Source organism: Panulirus ornatus, chromosome 9, assembly GCF_036320965.1.
Source record: "Panulirus ornatus isolate Po-2019 chromosome 9, ASM3632096v1, whole genome shotgun sequence".
Taxonomy (NCBI): Eukaryota; Metazoa; Arthropoda; class Malacostraca; order Decapoda; family Palinuridae; genus Panulirus; species Panulirus ornatus.
In genome coordinates this window covers 5,059,891-5,083,299 of record NC_092232.1, presented here as the reverse complement: position 1 = coordinate 5,083,299, position 23,409 = coordinate 5,059,891, and the positions used below count along the sequence as shown (strand labels likewise).

The window sequence follows — 23,409 nt, the reverse complement described above, 5'->3', positions numbered from 1 at the left end:
AGACATACAGACCTTGTAAAAAGAACTGGATATAATTGCAAATAGGAAGAATAGAACCTCATAAAGTTAATGAAGATGGATTTGAATAAATGAGCTTTGGAATATTTAACAGTTAAACAAGCATTGCCCAACAAATGACCAACAGGGAAAAAGGAAGCAATTGAAGCAGATATCAAACACAGAGAATTCATGAGAAAAGAATTTAATGACCATAGTAGAAGTGTATTATTGTAGATTTATAGTGTTTAGTAGTATAATGAGCACATACTTTTCAAAAAAACAGAAAGCTGAAGTTCAGCATGTATAGACAGAGTTAGACAAGTTAGAGAGAGCCTAGAAACAGTTTCCAAGTAGAAGTAAAGGAATGTAACTCCCAAAGACTAAAAGAACTACAACTATACTTTCAGAAGGAAGAAGGGATAGATGTTATTTCTGCATAGCAACAAGAAGAGAACCCAAAAGGCAACATTTAGAACTAAAAACCTCACATACTGATAGAAATAAAATGATTAGATTTACAAATGGACCTTGAAGTGTATTTAAAAGATGCAGAGCTAAAATACATGAGTGCCTTACCAAGAAATTTGAGTTCCTTATCATTGTTTAACCCAGTGAAGTAAGATTACCTTAAGTCAGCACTGAGTCTTTCAAATTAAGACTGGATAGATGAGTGAAAAGGTTGCTGGATCAGCCAAAGACAGAATTGTGCCTCTTGGTAGCATTGAAAAACAGGAGTACAGTTTTTACACAACATGCTTGACAGATGTTTGGTGAGCGCCATGAACAAATTCTGCTATAGGCAAAATGTGTAAGGTACTCGTAGGTACCCTGTGCTATTTATCAGTCATTCTCTTTTGGTATCTACACAGACACCTTATCCCCCACCTCACAATTCTTTCACACTCATTTCCTCTTTTCCTAAAACCATAAGAAACACTCACACTTGCTTCCACCAAGAATCAGATAATCCAGCTCCATCCATGCTACTGACATTAGTACTTTTGATGCCTCACAACGGAAATGAGTGAATTTTTTTTGTCAAGTTAAATGTATTTTTGATTTGTCATGAATAAAGATTTTTTTCATACTTTTTCACTGTACTCAAACAAGAAATTCGTTCATCTTTTCAGTCTGATCTGACATTGTGCCATAGATTTTCTTAACCCCTTTCACTGTTAATAACTCATATCCGTTTCAAAAAAATTTCATTGTTGACTCTTAAATGCTCGGTGAATTTTGAATTCCCCCCACATGCATAGGCAGCAGATACGTTGAATTACCAATGTAAATATCACCCACACACTGTTGTCATACACGTAGTTTCTGTATTTAATGTTTCTGTTAGTTGTCAAATTGTAAAGTTCAACCATCACTCTGTAACAACATTGCAAGATCCCAATTATGTTGGAAGTATTGATGTAATTGATTTAGATGATGATGATGATGATTGCTCTGATCTGTTAGGCCTTAGAAAAGAAAGAGACATAGGGATAATGACCAGGCATCATAGTTTGTTTTGTGCTGTTGCCAATGCATGCTGCTGACAGAACCAATTCCAACACTTCTCATCATATGTGTAATTTCTTATGTTACTGAGTAACACTTTTTCTAGTTCAGGAAAAGGTGTATACAGTACCAGGCAAATATTGAAAATAATTTTTTTAATTTTTTGAAAGTACTGTTCCTAGGATGGGAAATTGGCCATAATTATGCAGTTGGGAGAGGGTTAATATAAATTGAATGCATTAGTTTCCAGTATGTTTATTACAAGCATGTTTTCAGAATGTCAGGACAGTATTTATTGATAAGCCTCTTGAACGATTGTGTCTACATTTCTACCTTGGGCCTTTTGATAATGTTTGAACTATTAGTTCACGATGATGAGATAGCAGTGTCTGCTAATTTTAAATGGCATTATGTCCTGCTTAGAAATAATGCCTGTTAATGATTTATTGCTTATGTGTTGAAAGTTGTCTTGCATATTGGTTCAGAATCTACTGTGCCCAGATTTAAAGTTGGAGATTGCTAATCTTTCTGGAGAAGAATTCATCTTCTGGGCTAGAAATCGTATGGCATATAGTTAGCACTGCTGTGCTGTTCAGAAGGATTTTATTTCATTTGCATTGATGGACAGATGTATAGATGCTCTGTGGTAGGAAGAGCATTTCTAACTGTCCTTCCATTTGGTTAACTATTATCAGTAAATCCTTTCCCATCTACATTTGATGGATCAAGTGCATCTTTTGTTAAGATTTATTTGTGGAACTATAGTTCCCTACTCTAACCCTGCAGGAGCAGCCTGGAGTAGAGTTGCATTTTTCACCTACTTATTTCCAAGCTTTTCTGATCCCATTAGTTTTCTGTGCCAGCCCCTGTTCAAGTTATGAACTCAGTGTGACCATGGTTTGGGGTTGAGGACCTTGTGTATTTTCAAGGGCAGTCATTTGCTAGCCCATGGGAGACTGACATCAGGGAATTTATTCTTACATGCACTAGATTGTCTTTTTGTGTTTGCATCATTTTACCTTACCAGAACGGGACTGCTTAGTGTACATCCATTAACACTTAAATGCTGGGTGACTTGCAGAAAGTTTCTTGCAGTATGGACAAAATATATGTCTTTAACTTTTATGTTTCCCATTATGAAATTAAGGAAAGAAATCAAAAAATGAATATGTAAAAAGGTACAAGCTGACTTGCCTGACATGTTTATGGTATAACGTTGGATTTAATGGCGTAGATTCCCAAATTGAGGGTTGGAGAAGGGTTTTCAATGAATGTGTTTCATTCAGATTTTTTGTCTCCCATTGTTAGATGGAAGAAATGCATTTGAAAGTAAAGGATAAGTACAAATAAATGAGCTGACACATTGTATATGGCCATTGTATAACAGAATTTGATATGTAGATCTCAAGGCTCATGTGGAAAACGGGTTTTGGAGGGTGTACATTAATCAGATTTTCTGTTTCCCATTAAAGAGTAAGACTTTATATGTAAAGGATATGTTTAAAAAAGTGAGCTAACATTTTTATATAGCCTAAGTGCATTGATCTCTCAAAAGGGGAGGGGTGACGGAGGAGCAAGTTTGTCTCAGTCTGAGACATCACTCATTGATACGTCACACTTATAGAGGGCAGAAACCAAGGCCACACTTAGGTGCCATATTGATGTCAGTATGTTGGCTTGCATTTTGAAGAAAAACCTATGAAGATTAGTGCTGCTGTTGTGACTGGGCATTTCCTAAAGTGCTATGTATGCCTCCCAGCATTTAGGGGTTATGTTTCTTTGCTTTTAATGCAGAATTAGTCTTCTTCACAAAACAGATTTTCTGTGGAGAATGTATGTAGTTAGGAGTGGTGGACATAGAAATATGGAAGATGTGGAGAAAATTACTAAAAGGGTATTTGAGAAATACCTCAGACTGAAGGAAAGAAGGAAGAATGATACAAGTGTGGTTTCATAATGTTGAGAAAGTTTGTTCAGATTCACTTTGCTACATAATAGAAGATGAATGGGATTTAATTAAAATCCTAATGTTTTTACAGTGCTTTAGAATTATTATTAAAAAGTAACTCGAATATTTTATCTTTCACAGGTTTGTGGGTACAGTGACAATGCTCACAGCTCTCTTCTAGTATTGATGAAGGACCAGTATGCCAATTACGTAGTGCAGAAGATGATCGATGTGGCTGAACCTGCTCAGCGGAAGATGCTAATGCACAAGATCCGCCCACACATTCCCACCCTTCGCAAATATACATACGGTAAGTGACAAATAATTTCAGTGCTTTTATAATTGAATAGATTTCTTAACTAGTTCTCATTGATGATTTACCTTACTTGGCCTCAAGAAACCATATTGATCTGTTTTTCTGTGTGTAAATTTTTCTCAGATGTCTATTATACTATTGTTAGGAAAATTAGAACATTATAAAGAAAAATACAGTACACTTATTAGCTGACAAGCTTTGTGATGCAAATTATCACGTGCCTACGTTTCAATAGTAGATGGAACAGTAGGCTAACAGCCAGTACATTGATTCATTTTTCCTTTTGAGACTGGCTGATAAATCATTATTATGTTGTCAATATATAACCCAAGGATCCCATTTGTAGGGGTTCCTGTAGCTTTAAGGCTGCACTACAATCAGTAGCAGAACTCCTTTGGAGTGAGAAGTTCTTCGACAAGGTTGTACTCTGATATGATGCAACCTCGCCGAAGGAGACTTTTCACTCGTGGCGTAACCACAAGCAGGCGGAGTCTGGTAATGCCAGTATTTTGCACAAACTGTTATATTAATATTTTGATAGGATTGATAGAGAAACCTTGTGGAAGATGCTACAAATATATGGGACATATGAAAATATACCAGGGGAGAGTGAAGCATGGATGTGGGTAGGAATGGAGGATGGGTGGCTATGCTAATTTCTCTGTGATTGTTTAACCAGTTTGTGAACATGGTCAAGGAGGTGAATGCCAGGGTTTTACAGCATGGGGTGTGTTGGCATGGAAGGTGAATCATTTGCTTTCTAGATAACTCCACTTGTTGGCAGACTCCTGAGAGAAACACTGAATGTCTTTTTTTAATAATTGTAAGTAAAAGTAAGGTAATAAGATGCAGAAGGGGATGAGGCAAGTTAGTTTAAGTTTGAATGGGGAAGACCTGGTGGAATGGGTACCCAATGGTATCATAGGGTGTGAGAAGGAGTTAAGATCTTTGCTGCATTTTGGAGCATGTAGAAGGAGAGGTCATTGTCTGTTAGGGTATAGATGGGTATATTTGAAGGTATAGTAGTGTTGATGGTGTTATGTGGATCTGAACTTTGAACCTTGAAAGCAGAGGAGAGTAAAAGGATAGATTTACTGGAAGTAAATTGTCTGAGGATATGTAGTGAGGCAGGATGATCTTGTAGAGAATGGCTGTAAATGAGAGATGTGAGTAAGCACAGTCTGATTGAGAAAGGTGACTAGGCTGTAATGAAATGGGTCAGACTGTGGAGAGAATATGTGAAGAGGGTATGAGGATAATTGTCATAAGTGGAGGAAGCAAGGGAGAGGAAACCAAGGAGATGGAAGAATGAGGCAAAGGTGGATTTAGTGTCAAGACCTGAACACTCAAGGGTGAGAGGTGTACATGTAGAAAGAATTAGATTAGTTCGGTATATGGGGGATACATCCTTTCAGTGGGCTAAATGAGCTCATATGAAGTGATTAAGGTAAGCAATGGAATAGTGTGAGGAGCGTGGCTCAGTGCATTTTTTTGTGACAGCTAGAGAGAATGTTTGCAAATGAGATTATTGTTTGTTCCTTTATGCTACCTAGGTAAGGTGTATGACAGGGTTGACAGAGAGGCTGCTAGAATGCTCTTCAAATTTTTGGAGTAAATGGAAGGTCTCTGCTTTGAGGAGTTTTTGCTGGGACAGTAAGCCATTTGTATGATTAGAGAGGGAAGAGAATGAGTGGTTCTTGGTGAAGATGGATCTGTGTCAAGAATGTATGATGTTACCATGTTTTTTAAATATCTTAATGGATGGGGTGGTGAGGAAGATGAACACAAGGATCTCAAGAGTGAGGAGCTGGTCTGTGGTATGCTGGCGGTGAGTGGGTAGATGTAGATCAGTTGTTGTTTGCAGACGACACTGCTATGGTTGTAAACTCTTAAGAGAGAAACTGCTGAAGCTGGTGGCATTTTGGTAGATAGTGTGAAAGAAGAAATTTAAGAGGTGTAATAGGAATGAGACAAGATGGTTTCAATGGGAGTGCATCAGGTATGTGGAAATAGAATTAGCGGGAAATGGAACCTTGGGGGCTGAAATTAATCACGCTGAGAGGGTTAAAGATCTTGGATGTATCAAGGTATGTTTAGAAGGAGAAATCAGTGTCTATTAGGGCAAAGATAGGTATTATTAAAGTTATAATAGTCCTGCCTGTTGTCTGGATGTGTCTTGGGTTAATGCAAACGAGCTGAAGAGGATGGACATTTGGAAATGAAATGTCATTGGACAGTGAATAGTGTCAGGCCTTCAGTCATTTCACGCTTAAGTAGGGAATGACTGAAGGCAATAGGTTTGTTTTAAGCACAGTTTGAATGAGTTGTTCAGGTTGTGCTGAAGTGGTTCAGATATACAGAGAAAGTGAGTGAAGAAAGAACATGCATAAGTGAAGATAGAAAGTGGGAAATAGAGACTGCTAGTGGTATGAAAGAGAATTTTGGGTTTTAGGGCCTGAACATTCAGGAAAGCGAAAGATAAGCACGGGACAGAAGAACTGGGTCTATGTGGTGTTGCTAGGTTGAGGTAGGGCATATGATGCAGTTTAGGTAAACCATGAATAGTCTGTGAGGCATGGCTGTGGTGTTGGTGCATTATATATGACAGTTTGAGAATGATAGTGTGCAAATGAGGTGATTGTTCTTTTGTTCCTGATGATACCTTGCTGAGTTAGGAGAAATATGAGTATAAGATTGATTTTTTTTCATTATTAATATTATTGATATTAATATATCATTATAAGTAATGTACATAATTTTCTTTATGTCCGGGATAGGGGAAAATATTACTACTCACATATCTCCAGCATGTCATAGAAGGCAGCTAAGATGGTAGGGAGTGGGGACAAGAAATCCTCCCATTGTATTTTAATTTCCAAATAAAGAACAGAGGAAAGAGTAAAATTAGGATTTTTCCATTAAGGCTCAGTGGTATGTACCTAACGTTACCTTCCTGAGGCAGGAGATATTGCATTTATGAAAGAATTATATCATTTTTATTACTATTATTAGTATTTGTATTCTTTCTTTAAACTTGTTCGCCATTTCCTTCATTAGCATGGTTGCACCAGGAACAAATGAAGAAATGGCCTAATTTGCTTACATTGTTTCTCCAGCTGTCATGTCTAATGTACTGAAACTTTTGATCTCTCCACAACCAGGCCTCCCCCCAAGATCTTTCTGTGATTTACCCTGGTCACTTCATATATCCTGTTTCAGTCAGTTAACTGCACATTGCTCTGGTTCCCTTTCTCAAGTGCATACCTTTCACCCTCTTGCATGAACTGGCCCCAGGCACTCAACACCATTTGTATTCCTTCCTTCCATCTCCAATTTGGTCTTCCCTTCTTCCTTTTCACTTCCACTTCTAACACATATTTTTGTTGTCAACGTCTCTTCATTCATTCTCTCCATATGTCTCAACCATATCAGCACACCCTCTTCAGCTCTCTCTTACTCATTTTTTTTTTTTTTTTTTTTTTTTTTTAATACTTTGTCGCTGTCTCCCGCGTTTGCGAGGTAGCAGAAGGAAACAGACGAAAGAAATGGCCCAACCCCCCCCATACACATGTACATACACACGTCCACACACACAAATATACATACCTACACAGCTTTCCATGGTTTACCCCGGACGCTTCACATGCCTTGATTCAATCCACTGACAGCACGTCAACCCCTGTATACCACATCGCTCCAATTCACTCTATTCCTTGCCCTCCTTTCACCCTCCTGCATGTTCAGGCCCCGATCACACAAAATCTTTTTCACTCCATCTTTCCACCTCCAATTTGGTCTCCCTCTTCTCCTCGTTCCCTCCACCTCCGACACATATATCCTCTTGGTCAATCTTTCCTCACTCATTCTCTCCATGTGCCCAAACCATTTTAAAACACCCTCTTCTGCTCTCTCAACCACGCTCTTTTTATTTCCACACATCTCTCTTACCCTTACGTTACTTACTCGATCAAACCACCTCACACCACACATTGTCCTCAAACATCTCATTTCCAGCACATCCATCCTCCTGCGCACAACTCTATCCATAGCCCACGCCTTGCAACCATACAACATTGTTGGAACTACTATTCCTTCAAACATACCCATTTTTGCTTTCCGGGATAATGTTCTCGACTTCCACACATTTTTCAAGGCTCCCAAAATTTTCGCCCCCTCCCCCACCCTATGATCCACTTCCGCTTCCATGGTTCCATCCGCTGACAGATCCACTCCCAGATATCTAAAACACTTCACTTCCTCCAGTTTTTCACCATTCAAACTCACCTCCCAATTGACTTGACCCTCAACCCTACTGTACCTAATAACCTTGCTCTTATTCACATTTACTCTTAACTTTCTTCTTCCACACACTTTACCAAATTCCGTCACCAGCTTCTGCAGTTTCTCACATGAATCCGCCACCAGCGCGGTATCATCAGCGAACAACAACTGACTCACTTCCCAAGCTCTCTCGTCCCCAACAGACTTCATACTTGCCCCTCTTTCCAAGACTCTTGCATTTACCTCCCTAACAACCCCATCCATAAACAAATTAAACAACCATGGAGACATCACACACCCCTGCCGCAAACCTACATTCACTGAGAACCAATCACTTTCCTCTCTTCCTACACGTACACATGCCTTACATCCTCGATAAAAACTTTTCACTGCTTCTAACAACTTGCCTCCCACACCATATATTCTTAATACCTTCCACAGAGCATCTCTATCAACTCTATCATATGCCTTCTCCAGATCCATAAATGCTACATACAAATCCATTTGCTTTTCTAAGTATTTCTCACATACATTCTTCAAAGCAAACACCTGATCCACACATCCTCTACCACTTCTGAAACCACACTGCTCTTCCCCAATCTGATGCTCTGTACATGCCTTCACCCTTTCAATCAATACCCTCCCATATAATTTACCAGGAATACTCAACAAACTTATACCTCTGTAATTTGAGCACTCACTCTTATCCCCTTTGCCTTTGTACAATGGCACTATGCACGCATTCCGCCAATCCTCAGGCACCTCACCATGAGTCATACATACATTAAATAACCTTACCAACCAGTCAACAATACAGTCACCCCCTTTTTTAATAAATTCCACTGCAATACCATCCAAACCTGCTGCCTTGCCGGCTTTCATCTTCCGCAAAGCTTTTACTACCTCTTCTCTGTTTACCAAATCATTTTCCCTAACCCTCTCACTTTGCACACCACCTCGACCCAAACACCCTATATCTGCTACTCTGTCATCAGACACATTCAACAAACCTTCAAAATACTCATTCCATCTCCTTCTCACATCACCACTACTTGTTATCACCTCCCCATTTACGCCCTTCATATTATCATACCTCACTCTTTCCCTGTTATACCTTACTTGGTAAACCCTCCTCACACCATGTACTGTCCTCAAACATTTCATTTCCAACACATGCCCCCTCATCTATATCATATTATTTATATCCCATGCCTCACATTCACACAACACTGTCTGGACTTCTTTACCTTCAAACTTACTCATCTTCACATTCCCAGATATTTACCAAACTTTCCACACATCTCTCAGTGTTCCCAGGTCCTTCAACCCTTCACCCTGTCCTATGACTCGCTTCATTTTCATTTGCTGCCATGTTCATTCCCAGGTATCAAAACTTTTCCAGGTTTTCTCTATTTGAACTTACAACTAAATTGTTTTTCTCGAGTGCTTAACCTATTATCCTTGCTTTAATTGACATTTTCTCAAATATTTTCTTTCTCATACCCTCCCAAAATTATAAAACCAAATTTTGGAGTATCGTTCTTGCACCAGCACCATGTCATCAGAAAATTGTAACTGATTCACCTCCCAAATACAGCTTCCCCTGCCAAACTGCAGTCCTATCCCTCTCCCCAAATCCCTCGCATTCATTTCCCACACCACCCCATCCATGAACATGTTTATTTATTATATTATACTTTATCGCTGTTTCCCGTGTTAGCGAGGTAGCGCAAGGAAACAGACGAAAGAATGGCCCAACCCACCCACACACATGTTTATACATACACGTCCACACATGCACATATACATACCTGTACATCTCAACATATACATACACACACAGACATATACATATATACACATGTACATAATTCATACTGTCTGCCCTTATTCATTCCCGTCGCCACCCCGCCACACATGAAATAACAACCCCCCCCCCACCCCCCCCCCCCCACACACACACACACACACACACACACACACATGTGCGCAGGGTAGCACTAGGAAAAGACAGCAAAGCCCACATTCGTTCACACCCAGTCTCTAGCTGTCATGTATAATGCACCGAAACCACAGCTCCCTTTCCACATGCAGGCCCTACAGAACTTTCCATGGTTTACCCCAGATGCTTCACATGCCCTGGTTCAATCCATTGGCAGCACGTCGACCCCGGTATACCACATCGTTCCAATTCGCTCTATTCCTTGCATGCCTTTCACCCTCCTCTATGTTCAGGCCCCGATCACTCAAAATCTTTTTCACTCCATCTTTCCACCTCCAATTTGGTCTCCCACTTCTCCTCATTCCCTCCACCTTTGACACATATCCTCTTTGTCAGTCTTTCCTCTCCATGTGAACAAATTTTTTTTTTTTTTTTTTTTTTTATACTTTGTCGCTGTCTCCCGCGTTTGCGAGGTAGCAGAAGGAAACAGACGAAAGAAATGGCCCAACCCCCCCCATACACATGTACATACACACGTCCACACACACAAATATACATACCTACACAGCTTTCCATGGTTTACCCCGGACGCTTCACATGCCTTGATTCAATCCACTGACAGCACGTCAACCCCTGTATACCACATCGCTCCAATTCACTCTATTCCTTGCCCTCCTTTCACCCTCCTGCATGTTCAGGCCCCGATCACACAAAATCTTTTTCACTCCATCTTTCCACCTCCAATTTGGTCTCCCTCTTCTCCTCGTTCCCTCCACCTCCGACACATATATCCTCTTGGTCAATCTTTCCTCACTCATTCTCTCCATGTGCCCAAACCATTTTAAAACACCCTCTTCTGCTCTCTCAACCACGCTCTTTTTATTTCCACACATCTCTCTTACCCTTACGTTACTTACTCGATCAAACCACCTCACACCACACATTGTCCTCAAACATCTCATTTCCAGCACATCCATCCTCCTGCGCACAACTCTATCCATAGCCCACGCCTCGCAACCATACAACATTGTTGGAACTACTATTCCTTCAAACATACCCATTTTTGCTTTCCGGGATAATGTTCTCGACTTCCACACATTTTTCAAGGCTCCCAAAATTTTCGCCCCCTCCCCCACCCTATGATCCACTTCCGCTTCCATGGTTCCATCCGCTGACAGATCCACTCCCAGATATCTAAAACACTTCACTTCCTCCAGTTTTTCACCATTCAAACTCACCTCCCAATTGACTTGACCCTCAACCCTACTGTACCTAATAACCTTGCTCTTATTCACATTTACTCTTAACTTTCTTCTTCCACACACTTTACCAAACTCCGTCACCAGCTTCTGCAGTTTCTCACATGAATCCGCCACCAGCGCGGTATCATCAGCGAACAACAACTGACTCACTTCCCAAGCTCTCTCGTCCCCAACAGACTTCATACTTGCCCCTCTTTCCAAGACTCTTGCATTTACCTCCCTAACAACCCCATCCATAAACAAATTAAACAACCATGGAGACATCACACACCCCTGCCGCAAACCTACATTCACTGAGAACCAATCACTTTCCTCTCTTCCTACACGTACACATGCCTTACATCCTCGATAAAAACTTTTCACTGCTTCTAACAACTTGCCTCCCACACCATATATTCTTAATACCTTCCACAGAGCATCTCTATCAACTCTATCATATGCCTTCTCCAGATCCATAAATGCTACATACAAATCCATTTGCTTTTCTAAGTATTTCTCACATACATTCTTCAAAGCAAACACCTGATCCACACATCCTCTACCACTTCTGAAACCACACTGCTCTTCCCCAATCTGATGCTCTGTACATGCCTTCACCCTTTCAATCAATACCCTCCCATATAATTTACCAGGAATACTCAACAAACTTATACCTCTGTAATTTGAGCACTCACTCTTATCCCCTTTGCCTTTGTACAATGGCACTATGCACGCATTCCGCCAATCCTCAGGCACCTCACCATGAGTCATACATACATTAAATAACCTTACCAACCAGTCAACAATACAGTCACCCCCTTTTTTAATAAATTCCACTGCAATACCATCCAAACCTGCTGCCTTGCCGGCTTTCATCTTCCGCAAAGCTTTTACTACCTCTTCTCTGTTTACCAAATCATTTTCCCTAACCCTCTCACTTTGCACACCACCTCGACCCAAACACCCTATATCTGCTACTCTGTCATCAGACACATTCAACAAACCTTCAAAATACTCATTCCATCTCCTTCTCACATCACCACTACTTGTTATCACCTCCCCATTTACGCCCTTCATATTATCATACCTCACTCTTTCCCTGTTATACCTTACTTGGTAAACCCTCCTCACACCATGTACTGTCCTCAAACATTTCATTTCCAACACATGCCCCCTCATCTATATCATATTATTTATATCCCATGCCTCACATTCACACAACACTGTCTGGACTTCTTTACCTTCAAACTTACTCATCTTCACATTCCCAGATATTTACCAAACTTTCCACACATCTCTCAGTGTTCCCAGGTCCTTCAACCCTTCACCCTGTCCTATGACTCGCTTCATTTTCATTTGCTGCCATGTTCATTCCCAGGTATCAAAACTTTTCCAGGTTTTCTCTATTTGAACTTACAACTAAATTGTTTTTCTCGAGTGCTTAACCTATTATCCTTGCTTTAATTGACATTTTCTCAAATATTTTCTTTCTCATACCCTCCCAAAATTATAAACCAAATTTTGGAGTATCGTTCTTGCACCAGCACCATGTCATCAGAAAATTGTAACTGATTCACCTCCCAAATACAGCTTCCCCTGCCAAACTGCAGTCCTATCCCTCTCCCCAAATCCCTCGCATTCATTTCCCACACCACCCCATCCATGAACATGTTTATTTATTATATTATACTTTATCGCTGTTTCCCGTGTTAGCGAGGTAGCGCAAGGAAACAGACGAAAGAATGGCCCAACCCACCCACACACATGTTTATACATACACGTCCACACATGCACATATACATACCTGTACATCTCAACATATACATACACACACAGACATATACATATATACACATGTACATAATTCATACTGTCTGCCCTTATTCATTCCCGTCGCCACCCCGCCACACATGAAATAACAACCCCCCCCCCCCACCCCCCCCCCCCCCCCACACACACACACACACACACACACACACACACACATGTGCGCAGGGTAGCACTAGGAAAAGACAGCAAAGCCCACATTCGTTCACACCCAGTCTCTAGCTGTCATGTATAATGCACCGAAACCACAGCTCCCTTTCCACATGCAGGCCCTACAGAACTTTCCATGGTTTACCCCAGATGCTTCACATGCCCTGGTTCAATCCATTGGCAGCACGTCGACCCCGGTATACCACATCGTTCCAATTCGCTCTATTCCTTGCATGCCTTTCACCCTCCTCTATGTTCAGGCCCCGATCACTCAAAATCTTTTTCACTCCATCTTTCCACCTCCAATTTGGTCTCCCACTTCTCCTCATTCCCTCCACCTTTGACACATATCCTCTTTGTCAGTCTTTCCTCTCCATGTGAACAAACTTTTTTTTTTTTTTTTTTTTTATATACTTTGTCGCTGTCTCCCGCGTTTGCGAGGTAGCGCAAGGAAACAGACGAAAGAAATGGCCCAACCCCCCCCCATACACATGTATATACATACGTCCACACACGCAAATATACATACCTACACAGCTTTCCATGGTTTACCCCAGACGCTTCACATGCCTTGATTCAATCCACTGACAGCACGTCAACCCCGGTATACCACATCACTCCAATTCACTCTATTCCTTGCCCTCCTTTCACCCTCCTGCATGCTCAGGCCCCGATCACACAAAATCTTTTTCACTCCATCTTTCCACCTCCAATTTGGTCTCCCTCTTCTCCTCGTTCCCTCCACCTCCGACACATATATCCTCTTGGTCAATCTTTCCTCACTCATTCTCTCCATGTGCCCAAACCATTTCAAAACACCCTCTTCCGCTCTCTCAACCACGCTCTTTTTATTTCCACACATCTTTCTTACCCTTACGTTACTCACTCGATCAAACCACCTCACACCACACATTGTCCTCAAACATCTCATTTCCAGCACATCCATCCTCCTGCGCACAACTCTATCCATAGCCCACGCCTCGCAACCATACAACATTGCTGGAACCACTATTCCTTCAAACATACCCATTTTTGCTTTCCGAGATAATGTTCTCGACTTCCACACATTCTTCAAGGCCCCCAGAATTTTCGCCCCCTCCCCCACCCTATGATCCACTTCCGCTTCCATGTTTCCATCCGCTGCCAGATCCACTCCCAGATATCTAAAACACTTCACTTCCTCCAGTTTTTCTCCATTCAAACTCACCTCCCAATTGACTTGACCCTCAACCCTACTGTACCTAATAACCTTGCTCTTATTCACATTTACTCTTAACTTTCTTCTTCCACACACTTTACCAAACTCAGTCACCAGCTTCTGCAGTTTCTCACATGAATCAGCCACCAGCGCTGTATCATCAGCGAACAACAACTGACTCACTTCCCAAGCTCTCTCATCCCCAACAGACTTCATACTTGCCCCTCTTTCCAAAACTCTTGCATTCACCTGTGATGTCTCCATGGTTGTTTAATTTGTTTATGGATGGGGTTGTTAGTGAACAAACATGTTACTGTTAATATTACTGTTGTTATTATTATTTAGCTGTGGTTTCGGTGCATTATACATGACAGCTAGAGACTGAGTGGGAACGACTATGGCCTTTGTTGTCTTTTCCTAGTGCTACCTCGTGCACATGCGGGGGGAGGGGGTTGTTATTTCATGTGTGGTGGAGTGGCAACGGGAATGAATAAGGGCAGATTATGAACTTATGTACATGTGTATATATATGTATATGTCTGTGTGTGTATATATATGTATACATTGAGATGTATAGGTATGTATATGTGCGTGTGTGGACGTGTATGTATATACATGTGTATGTGGGTGGGTTGGGCCATTCTTTCATCTGTTTCCTTGCGCTACCTCGCTTACTTGGAAGACAGCGACAGAGTATAATGAATAAAATTGATATTATTATTTATTTCTTTATTTACTATACTTAACCACCGTCTCCTGCATTAGCGAGGTAGCGCAAGGTAACAGATGAGGAATGGCCCAACCCATCCGCATGTATTTACATAAAAGCCCATACAGGCACATATACATTTCAGCGTACACATACATATACATATATACACATGTACATATCCATACTCGTTGCCTCCATCCATTTGCATTGCCACCCTGCAAAAATAAAAATAAAAAAAAAAAAAAAAAAACAACTCCCTCCTTCCCTCTCAAGGCAGCGCCAGGAACAGACAAAAAGGCCACATTCATTCACACTTAGTCTCTAGCTGTCATGTATAATGCACCAAAACCACAGCTCTCTTTCCACTTCCAGGCCCCACAGACCTTTCCGTTGTTTACCCCAGATGCTTCACATGCCCTGGTTCAATCCATTGACAGCACGTTGACCCTGGTAGACCACATTGTTCCAATTCACTCTGTTCCTTGCACGCCTTTCACCCTCCTGTATGTTCAGGCCCCGATCACTAATCTTTTTCACTCCATCCTTCAACCTCCAATTTGGTCTCCTGCTTCTCCTCTTTCCCTCCACCTCTGACACATATATCCTCTGTCAGTCTTTCCTCACTCATTTTCTCCATGTGCCCAAACCATTTCAACACACCCTCTTCTGTTCTCTCAGCCACATTCTTTTTATTACCACTCAGCTCTTTTACCCTTTTATTACTTTCATTATTTATTTATTTTATCCCTGGGGATATGGGATTAAGAATACTTCCCACGTATTCCCTGCGTGTCGTAGAAGGCAACTAAAAGGGGAGGGAGCGGGAGGCTGGAAATCCTTCCCTCTCTTTTTTTTTTTTTTTTTTCCAAAAGAAGGAACAGAGGGGGGTCAGGTGAGGATATTCCACAAAGGCCCAGTCCTCTGTTCTTAACGCTACCTCGCTAATGCGGGAAATGGCGAATAGTTTAAAAGAAAAAAAAATTATTTATTTATCTTTCATACTATTTGCACTTATTTATTTATATATTTTTTTATTATATATAATCACTGTTTCCTGCATCAGTGAGTTAGAGCCAGGAAACAGACCAAGAATGGCCCATCCACTCTTAAACATATATTATTATTATTACTAATATTATTTATTGTTATATTTTTATTTATATATTTATTATACTTTGTCACTGTCTCCTCTTTCCCTGAGGATAGAGGAGAAAGAATACTTCCCACTTATTTCCTGGATGTTGTAAAAGGTGACTGTGCATGTGTGAACCCTAATCTTGTATATCTGGTTTTTAAAGTTGAATCTTTAGGAGTGAGGAGTGCTCATCTTCCTTGGAGGCTCAGGCTTAGTTGTCTGAATGTGTTCAGTTGTAACCAAGATGAGAAAGGGAAGATAGTTTGTATTTTTGAGGAAAGGAACCTGGATGTTCTGGTTTTGGGTATAATTAAGCTTAAGGGTAAGAGAGCAAAATAGTTTGGGAATGTCGTAGGGGTAAAGTCAGGTTAGTGTGAGAGCAAGAGCCAAGGAAAGGTTAGCATTTCTGCTGGAGGAGAAGTTGTGGAATGTTTGAAAGAATGTAAGGAAGTGAGCTCCAGACTGATAGTGGTAAAAATTAAATTGGGTTATGAGAGGTCATTGATTATAAGCACTTATACACCTGGCCACAAGAAGAATGTTAAAGAGAGGTACGAGGTTTGGAAGGAGCTAAGTGAATATGTCAGCAGTTTAGTTGCCCGCGACATATCCAAAGCTTTTGACTTGGTGTGGCATTGGGGTCTAAGCTCCCCTCCCTCACTGTGCTTCTTCTTATCAAGTTTCCTCTTCAGCCAGTTTATCTCTGTGGTTGGTGATGGCTCAACCTCCTCCGTTTTCTTTATCAACATAAGTGTCCCTCAGAATTCTGTCATGTCCACTTACACTTTTCCTCTTTATTTTTTTTTTTTTTTTTTTTTTTTTTTTTTCCCGCTGTCTCCTGCGTTTGCGAGGTAGCGCAAGGAAACAGACGAAAGAAATGGCCCAACCCACCCCCATACATATGCCTTGATTCAATCCACTGACAGCACGTCAACCCCTGGTATACCACATCGCTCCAATTCACTCTATTCTTTGCCCTCCTTTCACCCTCCTGCATGTTCAGGCCCCGATCACACAAAATCTTTTTCACTCCATCTTTCCACCTCCAATTTGGTCTCCCTCTTCTCCTCGTTCCCTCCACCTCCGACACATATATCCTCTTGGTCAATCTTTCCTCACTCATTCTCTCCATGTGACCAAACCATTTCAAAACACCCTCTTCTGCTCTCTCAACCACGCTCTTTTTATTTCCACACATCTCTCTTACCCTTACGTTACTTACTCGATCAAACCACCTCACACCACACATTGTCCTCAAACATCTCATTTCCAGCACATCCATCCTCCTGCACACAACTCTATCCATAGTCCACGCCTCGCAACCATACAACATTGTTGGAACCACTATTCCTTCAAACATGCCCATTTTTGCTTTCCGAGATAATGTTCTCGACTTCCACACATTCTTCAAGGCTCCCAGAATTTTCGCCCCCTCCCCCACCCTATGATCCACTTCCGCTTCCATGGTTCCATCCGCTGCCAGATCCACTCCCAGATATCTAAAACACTTCACTTCCTCCAGTTTTTCTCCTTTCAAACTCACCTCCCAATTGAATTGACCCTCAACCCTACTGTACCTAATAACCTTGCTCTTATTCACATTTACTCTTAACTTTCTTCTTTCACACACTTTACCAAACTCAGTCACCAGCTTCTGCAGCTTCTCACATGAATCAGCCACCAGCGCTGTATCATCAGCGAACAACAACTGACTCACTTCCCAAGCTCTCTCATCCCCAACAGACTTCATACTTGCCCCTCTTTCCAAAACTCTTGCATTCACCTCCCTAACAACCCCATCCATAAACAAATTAAACAACCATGGAGACATCACACACCCCTGCCGCAAACCTACATTCACTGAGAACCAATCACTTTCCTCTCTTCCTACACGTACACATGCCTTACATCCTCGATAAAAACTTTTCACTGCTTCTAACAACTTGCCTCCCACACCATATATTCTTAATACCTTCCACAGAGCATCTCTATCAACTCTATCATATGCCTTCTCCAGATCCATAAATGCTACATATATCAGCGATTTTCTCTCCTCAGCTAATAATCATATGCACTCATACGCTGACAACTCGACATTGCATTCATCCACATCCTTCAATTCTTCTCCCTCTTCTCTCACTCAATCTGCATCTTCTCTTGACACAGCATCCTCAGTAAACTCAGACTTGGACATGATATCTTAATGGGGTAAATGAAATCTAGTTAAGTTTAATGCCTCCAAGACCCAGTTTCTACCCATCTCTCTCGAAAACTCCTCACAACTCTCATCTTTCCTTTGTTCTGTAATTCTACCCCTTGACTCAGTGAACTTACTTGGTATTACTTTGATGTCCACTCTTTCTTGGAAATCCCACATTATGGGAATAGCTAAGTCTACCTCAAAGAAACTGGGTGTCCTCTTTTAGATTCAAAACTTCTTTTCTTTTGAATTGTTGTTCATGAAAAAAATTGATTCCTTCTTACATGAAGTACTGCTCTCACCTTTCGGATTGTTCTAGCTCAGCATCCTTTCCTGACAGAGTCCTATTTAAAAGCTGTTTCAGGCTGACTTTGAAACGACCCTGCTGTTCTACATTGCAGCGTTGGTTCACTTTTCCTCTTTTGTAGGTATTACCTCGCTTGTTGCTCGTGAGAGCTGGTTGCTTGTATGCTTCCACCATTAGCTACACCAGGCAATACTCAGCAAACTGCTGTGTCACATGATTACTGTGCGGCCATCAGCAACTCAAGGGTGGGCCATTTTGATAACTGCTTCTTTCCCTACAAATCAAAGCTTTGGAACTCTTTACCTTCTCTTGTCTTTCTTAGTCCATATTAAAAGAGATTTTTCACTTCCCTCCAAAATTTGTAAATACTTTCCCTTGTCTTTTCTCTTTTCCTTTCATGGTTTTTTATTTTTATTAGGGCCCAGCCTTGATGTGGACTTTTTTTCTATGAATGGAGCCTTTAGTATACAGAAAGAAAATTACAATATGAGAGATCATGTATTTGTGATTGGTTATTTAGATATGAAAGTGAGTGATGTGGCCTTACCACACACTTCAATAACTTCTACTCTCAGATCCCTGTTCCCCAAATGATACAACACTGACAGAACACATACATACTGAAAGGACCCACGAAGCATCAAACAGATGACCTCCCACCTGACATACACCCACTGGAAACTACACACCATGCAAACACAAGTTTCATTGTTTTGTCTACACACTGGAGATCACCCATCTCTTAAGCAATTAAGAAGACACTTCACACTTACTACTCAGTTGCCCTGCACACACAGTACATACACAGCATCACAACACTATGATCTATGTTCCTGACTTGTGGACGTATCCAGCTTTGTACGTGGTGCAGGAGCCTCATAAAGATGTAAGGGACCCCCGTGGACATGAAAGAGTTAAAGTATCATTACTGTGGTTGTTGAGGGCATCATTTGGGGCATGGGGTATTCATTAAGGTGAATAGAAACGGTAAACAGCTTATGGAATTGTGTGCAGAAAAAGGACTGGTGATCAGGAGTACCTGGTTTAAAAGAGGGACATACATAAGCATACATGGAGTAGGAAAGATGTTAAGAAAGCACTGATGTATTATGTACTAATTGATGGGTGGGCAGAGAAAGAGACTTGGATGTGAATGTGCTTAGAGGAGCTGCCAGTGGGCTGACATACTTGGCGGAACAGAGTTGAAGATTTATAGAGGCTGTTGGATGTGAAAAGCGCAATGAAAGTAAGTGGGCTTGGAAGAGAAGCTTATGTAAAGAATCACTTGGAGAGTAAAGTAGCAAGTGAGACTAAACAAAACTATGGGAGTGGTTGAGAAATGAGAGATAATTAGTGAAGCACTGCTAGCATGTAAGTAGTGTGTGCCATACAGTAGGTGGGAGGTGGGTAAATAAAAGATGGTGACTAGTGGGATGATGAAGTAAAGTTGCAAGTGAAATAGAAAAGAGATCTGTATGAGTAGTAATTGGGAGATGTAAAAGAGTAAGCAGCTGGAAGTCTAGAGGAAGGTGCAGGAACTGAAAAAGAGGGCAAATGAGAGTTGGGTTGAGCAGTTATCAGCAAACCTCATGGAGCATAAAAGATGTTTTGGAAGGAGGTTAATAGTGTGGAAAGCAAAAATGGGAACTGGTAAAGGGGCAGATGTGGAAGTGATTAACAGGCAGTGATGAGGTGAAGAGTAGATGGAATGATAAAAAGACTTCCCACTATATTGCTCCATAATACATTGTTTTGCATACATGTCATCAGTTTGTTGGGTAAATTAAGTTGCTAGATGTTGAATATTCTTGCTTTGATGTTTATTTCCAACGGAAGCAGGAAGATTGACATAACCTGAACTGCTATGTTGGCTGGGTTATTCCTCCCACGCAAAGTGTAAGCAACGTAATAGATGTATATCGTAAGTGCTCTGTTATCTCATATACTTTGTCATGTTATACCCTTGTAATCTTACAATCTCCAGTTGAAGATCTGGTGGAGTTGGAATTTTTTTTTTTTTTTTTTTAATGTTCAGAAGAAACAATGTAGTTGTGTTACTCTGATGTGGAAGTTGATGTGATGAAGCGTAGTAGAAATTGAGAATGGGCTGTTGACATGGAGTACTGTTGTGGCTTACCTGTAACCACCATATTTACCATTGTCAAGAATACCAACAAATTAATAGCAAAAGCAAAACATAAGATGCAACATTCTGTGGTGAATGAATCTGTGCTATATAGATGATGGAGAGGATGCTGGGTAATTGACTTGATGATCTACCTAAGAAAAATACAATGATCCCCTAAAAAAAAAAAAAAAAAAAAAAAAAAAAAAAAAAAAAAAAAAGCATATGTGAATACATGAAGGAAGAGGGGGAGAGCTCTACAAGTAAAGAAACAGTTTGTGGTCTCAAGATTGTCTGTGTGTAGGGTTAAGCTGCTTAACCCAAGATTGTCTGTGTGTAGGGTTAAGCAGCAAGTGCAGACACCACAAGTGAGCTAAAGCTTTCCAGGAGACTTTGAGGGAGATAATCAAGGAAGGAGAATACAAACCTCAGTGAAACAGGTTTTTAGTGGAAGCAGATGTCATCATCCTACATTTCTATCAATGAAAAAGTGCCTCTGAACACAAGAAGCTTCAGTACCATATTTACTTTTATTATGGGTTTTAGTTACATTTATATAAGTTAGGTGGTGCTAGACATGCATCAAGAATGTATTTCAAGCTAACTAAATATTCCTTATGGGAAAAAACATCCTCTTTTCGTGTCATTTTGCTATAAGTAGTGTTTTTCAGTGATGTAAGCCTTTCTTATGTTAAGGGGCCCCTTGTAAAGTGGAGGACTGTTGAATGTGTTTGATGATAGATTTAGGGTGTTTGGGTTGGGAAGGTATGCAAAGTAAGAATTTCTTAAGAATGGAGATGAATGTGTTGTTGATTGATTTGTTAGGACTTTCATTGTATATAAGGATTATGTTGAGGTGCCTGACAATTTGTGGTATTCATGTACAGTGCCATTGTATAAAGACAAGTAGGACAAGTGTGTAAGTTTGGTGAGTCCACCTGATAAGTTGCGTATAAGAGTGATGATTGAGAGGGTGGTGACATGCACAGAGCAACGGACTGAGTGAGCAGGAACTATGTAGGTGGTTTCAGTAGTTGTAGAGGATTTGTGGATCACATGTTTACTTTGAAGAGTGCATGTGAGAAGTATTTATAGAAGGATTTGTATGTGGTATTTATAGATCTAGAGAAGGCATATGGTAAGTTTGAGAGAGATGCTTTGAGGAAGATGTTACAAATATATGGTGTGGGGCCTGGATGTGGAAAGGGAATTGTGGTTTGGGTGCATTGTACATGACAGCTAGAGACTGAGTGTGAATAAATGTGGCCTTTGTTGTCTTTTCCTAGCGCTACCTCACGCTTATGCGGGGAGAGGGGGTTGTCATTTCATGTGTGGCGGGGTGGCAACAGGACAGTATGAATTATGTACTTGTGCATATATGTATACGTCTGTGTGTGTATATGTATACATATATGTATACGTTGAGATGTATAGGTATGTATATGTACTTGTGTGGACATGTAGGTATATGCATGTGTATGTGGGTGGGTTGGTCCATTCTTTCGTCTGTTTCCTTGCGCTACCTCGCTAATGCGGGAGACAGCAATAAAGTATAATTAAATCAAATAGTAAAATTATTATAAGCAGTAAGGAGGGTTTTTTTTTTTATCAAGAGAGTAAGGCATAAGGAGAAAAAAGTTTGATGTCCCCATTGCTCTTTGATTTGTTTATGGGTGATGAGGGAGGTAAGTTCAAGGCTTTTGGAGAGAGTGGCATTTACAGTCTTGGGGGGGAAGGGGAGTCATTTGTTTTTTCTTAATGGCAAGGCTTTGATGGCAGGCTTGAGTGAGAAATTGTAGATGTTGGCAGAGTTAGGGAAAGTGTTTGACAGGAGAAGTAAATATGATTAAAAGTTTATTAGAGTTAGTAGTGGAAGGAGACATGTTTGTTTGGATGTGAGTTTAGATTGAGAAAATTTGGAGAAGTGTCTTAGGTACCTGGGAGTGGACATGACAGTAAATGGAACCATGGAAGCTGAGGTTAGGTGTGTGGATGAAGTTTTTGTGAGCATTGAGGAATGTATGGAAAGAGAGGTCACTATTTGGGAGGTAGTAAGTAGATGCATTTGATAGAAGTAATAGGGAGGAAAATTAGGTAGGAGCCTCTGTAAACACTGCACTAAAGTCACCCTATGCCTGTGGCCTGTTAAGGGTGGGGTACTAAAGGCTAAGAATCAGCTCAAGTTCACGAGTTGTGGAGCCTCTATTGCTGCAGTCACCCTCTTGAGGGAGTTCCAGAAGGGACCAGGCATCAGATATGTAGATAGATAGATAGAAAATTTGCATGTTGAAGGTTTAGTAATCCCTGTGGAGTTGTATGATTGTGAGGCATGGGCTGTGAAGGAGAATGTATGGAAGAGTGTGAATGTTTAGGAAATGGAATGTTTGAGTACAATATGAGGGGTGAGGAGGTTGTGCCAAAGTGGTTTGGAACAATGTGGTATACAGGTGGCAGCTTGCTGTCAGTGGACTGAATCAGGGCATATGAAGTGGCTGGGGGAAACCAGAGAAAGGATTCTGGG

General features: G+C 40.9%; 1 protein-coding gene across 16 annotated transcripts in view; it reads left to right on the top strand.

The window, feature by feature from the left end:
• The window catches only part of pum (pumilio), a 522,382-nt gene that overhangs the window by 454,374 nt on the left and 44,599 nt on the right, over positions 1–23,409 (top strand). For all 16 annotated transcript variants that reach the window (XM_071664569.1, XM_071664578.1, XM_071664577.1 and 13 more), the window contains one exon: positions 3,596–3,764. In XM_071664569.1, coding sequence (XP_071520670.1) covers positions 3,596–3,764 — 169 coding nt within the window. The remainder of the gene's footprint in view (positions 1–3,595; positions 3,765–23,409) is intronic.